This window comes from Calypte anna, chromosome 4A (assembly GCF_003957555.1).
Source record: "Calypte anna isolate BGI_N300 chromosome 4A, bCalAnn1_v1.p, whole genome shotgun sequence".
Lineage (NCBI taxonomy): Eukaryota > Metazoa > Chordata > Aves > Apodiformes > Trochilidae > Calypte > Calypte anna.
In genome coordinates this window covers 20,321,196-20,334,433 of record NC_044248.1, presented here as the reverse complement: position 1 = coordinate 20,334,433, position 13,238 = coordinate 20,321,196, and the positions used below count along the sequence as shown (strand labels likewise).

Genomic DNA, 13,238 nt, shown 5'->3' with positions numbered 1-13,238 from the left:
TCACCCGTACAGCCAGCAGCGTGTCCTTTCTTTTCATCTTCTTGGTTTGGTTGTGAATGTTTGTGTAGGGTTCAGTACAAATATTTATGATAAGGTTTTAAACAAAAAATGGGAGAAGCTTGGAGCATATACATCAGGTTATGTCTGAACTGGAACAGGTGAAAGCTGCTTTCATCTTTCCATAGCTGTTCCTGCATGTTTAAGAGGTCCCCAAGTAGACAGTCTCATTTCTCTCGGTACCAGAGTTGGGCCCAACACTTTCTGAGGGGAGACTAAGGAGTGGAAGCTCACATAGATAAGAAGAAATCAGGCATGGAGGGGACTGGAGAGCCCTCAGGAAGCAATACAGCTGTGGATGACAACTCCAGTGAGTATTTCTCACCCTTGTGGCTACTTTCTTCTGTAAAGTAGGGAGGGTTTAAGAACCCTCTTTTTTTTAGGACAAGTTTCCACCTTTTTGACCTTCAGCAGCATCCAGAAGAGCACAGCTGTGTTTGCCAGTATAAGGATGGGAGTGTTTCACCCTAAAAGACCAAAAAAGGATTTTGTTCCTCCTGACCCTGTTTCACATTGTAGGTGCTTTGTGAGGTGCTGCGGATCTTAAAGTAGGGACGGAAAACTTAACTGGAAAAAGTCAAGATCTCTGGTGAAGGGAGATCTTTACAGCAGGCAGGTCGTTAATGAAGCCAGAGCAGTGGTAAGGGCTGTTCTGCTGTTCAGGTACACTGTCAGTAAAACTGAAGGTGGTGTGTCAATGACAACTGTGCATGACTTGCTGAACATGAAGCATTTATTTATATGAGCAATACATTAATAAGTAGCAAAGTTATACACTAAATTTATGTAGAAACATTTCCCCCCCTGCATCCACCATACCACTCAACTGAATCTGGGCAAGAACTCTCTCAGTCCAAATGTGGGATTAACAACTGCTACAGCACACCATGCACTAAAATAAGTTTGCTTCCTGCAACTGTGTTGGAAGTCTTGCCTGAAGACAGACTGTAAGTACACCAATAATTTAAAAGAATTGCTAATTTTGTTACCTGCCCATAGCTGTAGGTAACTAAAGAGCTTTCGATCTGCAACTTGAACTGTAGAGTGTTTTTTCTCCCAAGTTAAAGAACTAAAGTGCATAGCAAGAGCTGTGTCTTAATTCTTAGTGAGGAGAGCTCAACAACATCTAAGTGTTCCATTTTCTTAATAAAAATAGTTCTTTCTGAAGACTTGGAGCACTCAGTCAACAGATACAGAGTATGTGTGGGCCACTTCTGGTACAGACACATACTGGATTTGTTCTAAACTACAAATTAAGAAAGCTTGTTACGTGCATGTGGGGGGCTACAAGCCATATGACTGCATACATGTATACAAAATAAATTGAACTCTGTTGTCATTAGGGACTCAGGCCCATCTAAGGAGTCAGTAGAACATACCCAACTTCCACTGAAGCTTGAAATGCAGTTACACTGCTAGACAAATACCAGGGCCTGTTACTCTTTCAGCAAAAAAGTACATTAGTAACTGTACAATAGGTAAAAAGCAGTCTTTTTTTAAAAGACAGAAATTACACAGAAGGCTGCAGTAAAGTGCTTAGCAAGAATATAAAGGAGAATCAGTGCAAGCAGACAAACAACACGGTGTCCTTGCTCCCCTTACTTCTTTGCAGTCTCCCCTGTGCATTGTAACAGCATCAATGCTCAGTGACACTATGTCAAAAAGCCCATTTGCCACTCTGCTACATAAAGTATTAAGAGAGCTTAAAGCCAAAAATATAGCCATCTCAGAGATTATACTTTGGAGCATGATTAGCTCACCCTTGTCTGCACCCTAACCAGAACTGCCAGGAACACTCCTGCTGACTGCTCTTCAGAGGCACAGCTCATACTCATCCTGAGAGCAGTGTAGCTACAGTCCTCTGCCTCAGATCTGCTGAACCTCTGAGCTCCCCTCAGTTCTCTTTCTGCCCTCAGCATGGATTTCCCATTCCTTCATCTGTTTTCTGCTACAGGAACAGCCTCTGGCTACATCAAAACTGCAGATTATGTAGGGCTATTGTGCTTTCTGAGTGTGACTTATGAGACCTGGAGAAGCCTTACGTGACCCCTTACCCCTCTCTGTTCTTTACATCAATCCCCAAACCTCACTGAGAGCTTGCAGAGCACTGGACCCAGTCAGCAATGCTGACCTCCATACTGGAGTGATCCAGAATGAGTTTTGCTGGGGAAAAAATCTATACTTTGCCTTTATGTAAAAACATGGAGCAAGTTAACACTGAAGCTGAAGTTTAACTTTGTACTTGATATTTTCAAATGCATGCTCCATGACAAACCACCCTGTGACTTAACTTTGTAAAAAACAAGACTATACAGATAGAGAACCTGAAGTGTTAAAAATATATATTTTCCCTCTCCCCCTTGTCCCTTGACAAGTTAACCTTTAAACAAATGTTAATACGAGGTAAGCTGACAGAACAACACTGAATAAATAGCTGTGAAAAACTTTTGGTTGCTAGATGTCTGCAGGCATCATGTAAACTGTATGCTACCTTCATGCTAGTTAAAAAAGGTATTCTACATCAAGGGACCCATCCTCTGGCACTTCTGGCAAGAAACAGGTGTTTTCAGGCTGGTAGAATTTTGAGATGAAAAAAAAAAATGAAAAAAAATTCAACCCAAAATAACCCCATATTTGTGCTCCAACAGCTATCACTTAAATTGTAAACCCTGGAAAGACAAATTTTAAATTTACCTGCCTGTCGAAGAGCTAATGATACAATTTTTTCTTTTAGAAATCCACCACAGAGTCCTGCTGCCTGTTTTCTAAACAACAGGAATCTTTACACTGTGAACCAGCCTGCTAAGTGACCCAGGTTCCATAACAGAAAAACTTTCCTGCTTCAACTGAACTGAGCTTGGTCTGAGCATTTTTCACTTTAATTTTTTTTTGGACTAGGTTTTTTATCCAGCCACCTAGAAAGTGTAACAAATTTCCTCCTGGAGTTGTTTTCAGAATAAGAATTTGCATCTAGATGTAAACACTGATACCATAAATGTAGTGTATACAAAAGGCACGAGACAATTAGATCTGTGTTGCTGAAACTTCCTAGACTTTGAGAGTTGATAATGCATCTTCTATTATTTGGCCAGTAAACTCTGATCCTAAGAAGGCTGCCAGCTTGTAACTGAATTGATGGAGGGTTCCTACATGCAGCAGCTTGGCTTTTTGGTTGTGCAGTAAGAAAGGCATTGTCTTAAAGAACAAGTGAAAAAAAAAAAATCTGAGACAACTATTGATTGAGAAATTAGGATTTGGTAAAATGGAGATCCTTTTGGATCAGTGAAGTGCTAACCTTTGTTTTCCAACAGGGATAATGGCTCCAAAGGGCACAATAACATCCCCACTGTACTGCACTGGCCTGTGCCACTCCCATCAGGGCTGGCCAGCTTCATGTTGGTGTAGTCCAGCTGAACACAGGCTTTTTATCACTCCACTTACCAGTGTCCCACTGTAGCATTCAATTAACAAATCAGGCTTTTTCTCCCCACCACATCTTGTCAAACTATTGGTAAAGCAAATCTGAGGGAAAATGGAGCTTTTGCAATGAGGTCTTCCAGAACTAGTTAGACACTTCACTGGGGTGTCCTCTTCAAAGATTGCTTATCAAGCGCTCAAAAGAAAATACAGTTCATGAAGCCACAAAATTATTCATATCTGTTAAGTCAGCAGTGCAAAAAATTGATTTTTCAACTCAATGACTTAACAGCAATTTGAATTAAAAGGTGAATTTTCAAAACCAAGGCAAGAAAATGGACTGAACTGTAAGGAAGTCACATTTTTCTTGTACTGAATATCAAAGTAAACCCTGTCACTGTTTGTTTACAATAGTAAAATGACTCCCTTTTTCTGGTTTTCATTTCCTAATACTCAAAAGCATCCTTTTCATTCAAAACAGGTAATTTTAAGTTGAAATATTCTTTATCTGGTTCAGAAATAGTATGTTTAGTTTCATGTTTCAAGCAGTGACATGGAGACAGCTAATCATCTGCCAATTTGTTTTCTGAGCACATCCACAGAGGAGCAGACAGGAGCAGCTGGCCAACAGGGCTGACATTTGGAAGAATACACCTTCCTTTCAACAACAGTATTTTCTTGAACTGGAACAGAACATAAATCACAAAATAGATTATTAGAATTGAAGAATATTTAAAAATCAAGTTATTGCAACAGGTCTCATCAACTCAAAGGAAAAACTGAACAATAGCTGAATGAAAATCCCACACTGAAGAAGAACACAGTAGGACCTTCCCAGTTACGTTACTTGTCCACTTTAGGATAAGAGTGATTAAGAACTGACTACATAGCAATCAGGACACCAGTTTATAAAATTGAGTTATTTTTACATATACTTTCAGGTACCTACATCATTAAAAACTAATTCTCTATTACATTACTATAAACTGTATCTGTCACTCTCAGTAATTAACTTCTGATTAACTATAAAGGATTACAGGATATTGAACATAACCTCAGTTGGAACAGAAATTCAAATTACTAACATCCTGGCAAGGTCTGTGGACTGCATTTTTCACATTAAAGTTGAATTACTTGGCTTTTTTTGTTGTAGTGACATCAGCATCTTTACTATTCTATTCACTCCATAAGAACGAATAAAACTCAAATACTGACAGTAAAAGAATGAAATTAGATGCCAAGTAGTTACAAAATAATAGTACTATAACATTGTACACACACACATGCACAGAGTAATGTAGCTTTTTTGCTGTATCTCCAGATAATAGATATCTCTATATATATCTCCAGATATAGATATCTCTATAAGTGCCACATAGAAATATGTCAGAGCTAAGGGTACAACCAAGTTGGCTCATGCCATGAGCAAGCATCAGTCTGAGACAAAACTGACTTTCAGGAGTCTCTTTACATGGCTTTACGTGTAGTCTTTGGAACATAACCTCCTCTGAAGGTGGTTCTAAAAAGCTGCACTTCAAGAAGAATACTTACAAAAAGCAGAAAAAAGAAACCACCTAAAGCCCAGGGGGAAGGGTAATTGGACTGCAAACACAAATCTAAATGTTAAAATCTAAATGGTACTGTCCCTGACTGGAACATGAACCGAAAAAGAGCATGAGATGTTAATCAAGCTAAACAGCTTAAAAAAAAACCCACCTTCAGCATTTTGAGAACAATCACAGACCAGGTCTGACCTTGAGAATAATCTGAATAACAAAGTACCAATAAAAAGTACACATTGTTCAAAGAAAGACTGAAGTTTAGAAGTTATGAATTAAACAAAGTGTTAGGACTTTTGAAAGTAGAATTCAAACTGGAAAAAACGAGTTGCAATTAATGATATTTTTGTAACATAATATAAACAGTTGTTTCTTTAAAACCTGTCTCCAATGCTTTAGTCTTGAGTAGTGATGACATGGAAGATATCAAACTAACGGGAGATGAATAATTTATTCTCTTCTGGAAACTATTATTTTGTTGAAACAGCCAATGGATTAAAGAGGGCAAAAGCACATCATTTTAGATTTTGAAGGAAGGGCTAGAAACGTCATTTTTAGATTCTAATAAAAAAAAGAAAATCAAAGCAACATAGAGCAGTAAAACCTGCAGACACCTGCTGAGTTTCATTTTCTCATCTGCAGCGATGTCCATGTGACACCCACACTTTCAACACTTCAACACCTCACACCATCAGCAAGTGTGCATGTAGCTATACCTGGAACCATCTGTGACTTCATTCACCACCTAACACAAAACCAGGATGTAAAGGCTGATCAGATTCTAGTTTCTCTGATGAAACCAACTGAGCTTCTGTGACGTTTTTGGTACAACTACAGGCCACATGTTGTAGCTGAACACCCACCATTTCTATCATCTGCCTTGACAGTACAATACCATGCCTGATGCCCCTACTAACAACCACTACAGTTCTCTGATGGCTTTCCAGGCCTTCCATTTCCTTCAGGAGTAAATGAGAGTAACTTGACATGTCCATGAGTCAGATCAGATGCACATGAAGGACATGCTCTCGAGACACTTCTTCAGGACGCTGAAAGGGTATTTCCAGTAGCAGAGATGGAAATCACCTTGCTGGAACAGCTCCTCTAATGTTCTTGGAAAACTACATTATTTGGTATGCTGGAATTTTTAGGGTTGGTGTCAATTTCTTTTATCCACCTTTAAATAGGAAATAGCTTGTTTTCATAACTGCACTTTCATGCAATTAGAAATCTCCAAATACTGGAGTGAATATAATGATAAATTGTGTTAATTCTCCCCAACCCAGTAAATAGGATTTCCTCCTTTTATGTGCCTAACAGAATATATATATCCCAGCTGCTTTTCAAACCTGCTTTCTGAGAAGACAATTTTCCAAGGTATCAATGCAAGAAATCAAAAAAATCTCAGCTGTTTTTTATAACAGGTGACTTAATGCTCGAAAGTCATATGGACAACTTTCCTCTTCGGTAGGCAGCACTGTTTTGTTATTAAATAGGATGCAGCTCAGCACCTGACACAGAACAACAGGCTGCTAATTGTTTACAGATAAGTCTTTTTTCCTTCATCATCTAACAGACACCTTTACCTGCTTTAGCAGACCAGCCTATGATGATTTTTGTATTCAGTGTTAAGAACAAGCTTCATTTTCAAGTTTAGCTTTATAATATTTGCTGGACAGCTGGAATAGTCACAATTTCATTATCTTTCTAGAGAAAGAGAATAATAATAACAATAATAATAATATTTTAAATATTAACTAAAAGTAATGGGTATAAAGATTAAACCAGGAGGTTTATTTAAAAACTATTAATTCATGTGCTGCTACTTTGTGGCATAAAAAAAAAGTAAGTTGAAAACTGATAGGAACTGCTTTAGTAATATCCTTTTGTGCTTTCTTCCTGGGGTAAGGAATAATGGAATAACATATTAAGTGCAGAGAATATTAACATACCTTTCCTTATATATTCAGATGTTTCTTTTAAGGGACATTAGGTTTCATTTTCCATGGTTAATGCAGGATTGCTCATACCTTTAAAGACAAAAAATTACATTTCCACAGGAAAAGATCTCATATCTGTTTCATCAGTTATACAACCTTTAACTATCAATCCATCTTAATGCTATTCCACTATTACCAAATTTATTCCAGTCCTGTGACCATTACACAGCTTTTCACAAGTTACAAGGCATTGTCATAACAATAAAAACACCTATTCATAAGTGGTTTTTCCCCAAAATAATTAATTATCAGGTTCAGCCAAAAAGATAATTAGCACCTATTGGTGTTCTCAGTATCTCTTGGTCAGGTTTAACTGGGCAGGGCACAGCAGCTTGACACATGGAACTTCCTACAAACATGCATTTAAAAACAAGCTTCATAAATTTTGGTTCATCAGTACAAACCAAGTGGCCCTGCTCATTTTTATTCCATATCCTACAAAACTAATTTATTACGAAATAAATTTTTATTTCAGCATAAACCAATTTCTTACCAACTTTGCCCTTTTCAGTCTGTGCACTGGTTTCTGACCAAGATGGTGTATCAGTAAGAAGGTGGCTCTGGGAATCACGCAGTGGCTTGGCAGGAAACAGGTGGCTCTCACTGTAATGCCAGTAAAAAGAACATTGTAGTAAACTGCAATAATTTTTCATTACCTCACAGCACATGACAAAGTTTGTTGCATCCAGGATTTTCCCTACCTTACCTTGCTGCTTTTCTGATGAATCACTGCTCTTCTATCATTACATGCATTACAGATGCAAGTGTATCTTAGAAGCAGCTCCCTAGCATAGACCAGGGAGACACTCTGATTTTTCTTTTGACAGTTGTTATTCATTAATACACATACTTTGGGTTCTAATGCACTCTTTTGCACATTCACTCCCACTGTGTAGTTTAGTTTACAACCTGAAAGTCTCTCTCGTGCACTCTCTTTCCTTTATTTATCAGGGTGTGGAAGGAGATAAATAGAGAGCATCTGTCATTTGGTTAATTGCCAGGCCAGCATTAAACCATGATACACTACAACAAACCTGACATGATAAAGTGGAGAGAACATGTCCAAAACCTGATATAAGCTTTGGATCACTGGAATAAGATTTAAAGTATCAGTAAACAGCTAACTGAAAGGTAATGTGTTTCTTTTTTGAATAAAAGATTGCCAATACAATTCCACTATCATGTCTTAGTCACACACTCAAGTGTACTGTACTTACCACACACCATAAATGTTGCAAAAAAAGGTACAATATGATATCATAAGCTCTCGTATTTACTTTAAGGGACATCTGCATACTTTTCACTTTTAAAGATGTGTTAGCAGTGAAGGTTAAGCAGAATCATCAGAAACAAAATGTGTTTAATTTGCAGATTTTTGTGCTTTGGCACAAGTGCTGAAACCGGGGGCTCCCTTATGCAAAGCATCTTTCACCAGCTCTAAAGAATCAGGCCTCACCCCAAAGCCTTGCAAGGTCATGCATCTGTATCCAGGCAGACCAACTAACTCTCATTTCTATGCAGAACAGGAGGTTACTGATACTCTTTAGGCAGGCATGGAAAATTCAGGTCCTGGACTGTCACTGAACTGAGACAAAGCATACAGAAGGGGGAAGATCCCAAACTTATTTCCATAAATTTAAATAAAAAGTCTGAAGATGGACTGAATTACAGTTTAGCTGTTTAAAATTTGACTTGTATTTCTTAGTAGGATACTCTTAATTTGCTTACTACTAATAAGTATCTTATATGTGGTTTTCTTTATTATGTGCACAGGAAAAATATCAGCTAATAATGAAATATGTAATAAAAAGTAATTACTTTTTGGATGCTGAATTAAGACCACCAGGTGTGGAAGCTTGCTCAGGATCCTGATTAACAAGGCAAGTTGGGAAGGAGCAACCATCCCCTAGGCTGAAAAATTCAAAATTAGTGTCATAGTTAAAAAAGAGCTGTTTTTTCCTTAAGTGAGTATTACCACATCTAATTTTAGAAAACTATATGTAAAGAAAAACCCCAAAACTACAAACCCAACTCCCCAAACTGTGTAGAACCTTATAATAGAACAGTTTCACAGAATCTCAGAGTTGTTATGGTTGGAAAAGACCTCTAATATTACTGCATCCAACCATCAACATCCCCTCCTCCAACAAAATAAATAAAATATTTCTGCAAACAAAGCATTAAAAATGAAGCATACCTTGAAAACACAGGCAGCAACCAGTATTTCTTCTCATCACCAAACACCTGCCTTAGGTTTTTGCTGAAGCCCAAGCTAAAGCCATTCTTGTCTGTTCTGTGACGAAATATGGGAGCTCTGAATACCTCTTAAAAGAAAAAAAAAAGTAATTAATTTTTTTCACAAGATAGTGTGTTTCACACCACTTTTTAGGGAATTACACTGCTGATACCATCATCCAAGAGGAAAGGTGGTGCTGCCAAGAGCTGGAGGAAGGCAGTACACTCATGAAAGCCACATCAGTGCCACGCAGTCCCTGTGCATGCAGAGAAGTCCTACAGCTCAGGAAGGGTGGAAATATCCTCCACCTTCCTCCTTAATCCAGGCAAGGACGAGCGAGTTTAAACATATCACTGTTTAAAAAGTGATATGTTTTGCATGAAGATTTCAGTGAGTTAACCAGAGGGAGTGTTCAAGAAATAAAAGCCCAGTAAAGGGTTTCCTGTAGGAAAAGAAATTGAAAAGAAGAAAAGCTTAATACACTTTAGTAGTAAAACAAGTGTAGTAGTAAAACAATTTTCACATCCTGGGGTATGAAAATACTGTGTGTTTTTACAGCTGCATAAAGGAAGAGCTTTACTTGTAGACCCAGATTATTCTCCATGGATGACCAACCTAAATTTCTGGAGAAGAGAACTAAATATAGCTTCATTGTTGCCAAGTGCTGAAGCAGAAAACTCATTCACTTTCCACCAAGTGACTGACAGCCGTTTAATTCTCTTAATTGGCTATATTTAGTAGGCAAACTATGTCCAGTATAGCTCACACAAACCATGCTGAAAACATGCAGAGATTGTACTTCTGGAGTAAACTCTTAGCTACGAACTGCTGAAAATTACTTTCAACATGTTGTATGCATTACCAGGTCTTTTAAAGAAGGAAGAAGGGAAATAGAGGTACTCTTTTGGATGTCCATGTTAGGACAGGATGATATAAGTAAGCACAGTCACACTTAAAGCTTTCATGGCTTCATTACCAAAACATTGCATGTTCAGGGTTTCACACACCAAGCACTCTTCAGAAGTAAAATGGGAAGAAGAGACAAACAAATCTTTCTCTTAGCTTAAGTGCACAGAAAATATGGTATTTACCTTCATGGAATTTGATTTTTTTTAAAAAACCAAGAAAGGTTGAGTTAGAAGTGTACTGCAGTATGGTTATTTTCAAACATTTTTGGGGGGGCACTAATATGATTAGAACTATTAATAAACAAAATACGAAATTATTTCTGTTTATTTAAGCATCATTAATAAAGCTTTTCTCTACTTATAATTATACCGAACAATTTTTTCTACACTTATTTCTAAGTAGATGATTTTTCATTATAATGAAGAAGCCCACAAGCTCTATTGAAATCTTGAAGTAGATAAGCTTTCTTCTAATGACATATACTCAAAGTCTGCCATTAATCATCTTCATCTTGGTGAATCCCAAGAGAGCCAGGAAAAACAAATCAACTCATTGGCTTACATTCAGCTTGTATCAACAGAAAAGCATTTAGAGATTTAGTACCTTTAAAAAATATATTGAAAATTGGTATTACAGTCCAGGACATAGTGCACAATAGGGACTCAAATATTGATTAAGTTTTGTAACCATACTTGCATCCCAGTGGTGAGCAATCCTGGTTTGACACTGACAGTCAATGCAGTTATATATAAGCTCCCATAGTAGAGGCACAGGCCATCTTCTGATTTTTTAAAAATTATCTTCTAACACAGAGTCCTTTTTCTGCATCCATGATTATGTGGTAGCTAGGACTCACAAGTGTGAAACCTCCTTTCAGATCTCTGCATCCATTTCCTACTGAAGACAGAAGCACTGCCTTAAACTCTGCTCTTCTGCACGAGATACTTTCCTGACATGGGCTCTTTGTGCTCATTCATGTTGATCAAAACTTAACAACATCCAGGACACAACCTTCCAATTTTTTTTCCCCCTTTTCATTGTTTCTAGTACAGGCTAAGTTTTGGAATCAATAACTATCCCTTTTAGAGGTTTTAAACAAAATTCTAGCTGAACTGAAAAGAGGAATTTGGATGCTGTACAGGGCAAGTGTGAAGCATGGAGCCCCTGCCCTGACTGGGACATTCCATCAGAGGACTCTGGCCTGGGGGCAGACCTTGCTTCTGCTTGTGTGACCAGGCATCAGGGTGTCTAACATTTATTACAAAGTTTTTTAAAAAATCGAATCAGTTTCTGTTAACAAGCTGTGGATGGGTGGAAAGAGGGTAGGTTCATTATTAGCTTGGCCCCTTGGGTAGAAGAGACAGAATTTCCAGAGAGCTGTAGAACTGTGGGGTCAGTACTGGACATTGCCACACCTGGGCACTTCTAACCATGATCCAAGTAACCTGCAGAAGATTGCACATTTTCTCCATTACCCTCCTACATATAATATGCATCTATTATTTATTTTTTTGCTGTCAAAGATGGAAGCACTAAAACTACTTACCTAATGTAGACTTATTCTTGCTGACAAGCCAACAGTGATACCCAAAGAGAGAAGACAGACTGACAGAAAACATTGCTGCAGCAAAGAATAAAAACATGATGTGGAACTTGGCTTGAGTGTCCGGAAGGCCATTCTAAAAACAAGAAAAAATACACTGTTGGAATTGGGGAAATAGCTGTTTAATTTGATTACTCATAATGCTCTATTCAGTCAAATCAAGTTCAGTGCAGACACAAATTTACTATGTACCAATCATCTGAGTAATGACTTACACACCTTCACTGTACAGATGACCATGCAATTTGGTTGTTGACAGCATCTATGTTAAAAAAATAGGCCCTTGCTTGAGAAAGTAGAAGTATTGACAAGAACCTATAATTTGGATCTGAACCTTGAACTGTTTTAAAAGAGATCGAATAATTTATCTTACAAAAAATCTTGTTTCAATCGCCTTTCCAAAGTAGTCAGAGAGCAGTATAAATAATGCACATCTAAGAAGGTAATATATTCTAAACTATGAAACCAGATAATCATAATTAAAATATTAGAAAATCTCTCTGAAGCTTTTTCATGGCATAGTATTAAAGAAAGTTAACATAAGCCATATGTAACTGAAATTCCCTTGAAAAATGTTTCCTAAATAATTGCATACTTGTTCTATGCAGCTTCAAAATAGCATAGGAATAAGTGAAATTTTTTAACAGAGAATAGAAAAATAAACAGAAGGCTATGATTATTAGATGAACTTTTGTACCCTCTATTAGGAAACAAAAGATTACTATGTAAAGCCTTGAATTTAGACTTCTTGCACAGCAGTAACTTCATACACTTAAACACAGTATGTACTTACTGTCCAAAACTTGATAAAATACTGTAAATCTGTTGCAGCAATGAAAAGGCAATACAGTAGAGAGTAAGCCAAGAAGAGGAGAAAAAATTTGTAATTGGAGAATCCTACACAGTTGTTCACCCTGATAAAAAAACAGTAAACATAAAAATGGAATGTAAAGAAAGTTATGTTCTCTGCTTTAATCTAATTTAAAATTAAACATATTTTCTCAAAAAGTTAATATCAGAATATAAACCAAGTTTTACTTCCTCTCTGTGATGCCTCAAGCTACTGAAATATATTTCGATTCATCTCCCAAATTTATGTAGAAGTTTTTACCAAAAACAAAAAACAAACCTGAAGGACTTTATCAAATAATACGACTTCAATAGTTTACTGAAATTCAATTTTGACTCTTGGTATGAAATCTGTTCCCAGCAGATATAAATGTTCCCAGCCAAAGTATTCGTATTTTACCATTAGATTCACTGCACGCATCAACTGGGGCAGTTACTAGCAAAGATTTTGAATCTCAATAGAATTTTGTGAGATTAAAAGCAGTCACATTTAATCCACATCCTCCTTCAATAATTACATAGTAGTGTAAAGTTTATTAGTAACAATCTCAGAGTATTCAGAGGAGATCCCTGAAAATACTGACCTTTATATAAAATGAGGGAAATAC

The 13,238-nt window shown here is 37.2% G+C and overlaps 1 protein-coding gene across 1 annotated transcript in view; it reads right to left on the bottom strand.

Moving 5' to 3' along the window:
- Positions 1-775: 775 nt before the first annotated feature.
- Positions 776-13,238, bottom strand: part of ZDHHC2 (zinc finger DHHC-type containing 2) — a 36,019-nt gene continuing 23,556 nt past the window's right edge. Inside the window, exons 7-13 of the mRNA XM_030449985.1 lie at positions 12,575-12,695; positions 11,725-11,857; positions 9,231-9,357; positions 8,852-8,944; positions 7,527-7,636; positions 6,986-7,063; positions 776-4,157 (exon numbers count right to left, since the gene is read on the bottom strand). Of these exons, the coding sequence (XP_030305845.1) occupies positions 7,023-7,063; positions 7,527-7,636; positions 8,852-8,944; positions 9,231-9,357; positions 11,725-11,857; positions 12,575-12,695 (625 nt within the window). The 3' untranslated portion in view covers positions 776-4,157; positions 6,986-7,022. The remainder of the gene's footprint in view (positions 4,158-6,985; positions 7,064-7,526; positions 7,637-8,851; positions 8,945-9,230; positions 9,358-11,724; positions 11,858-12,574; positions 12,696-13,238) is intronic.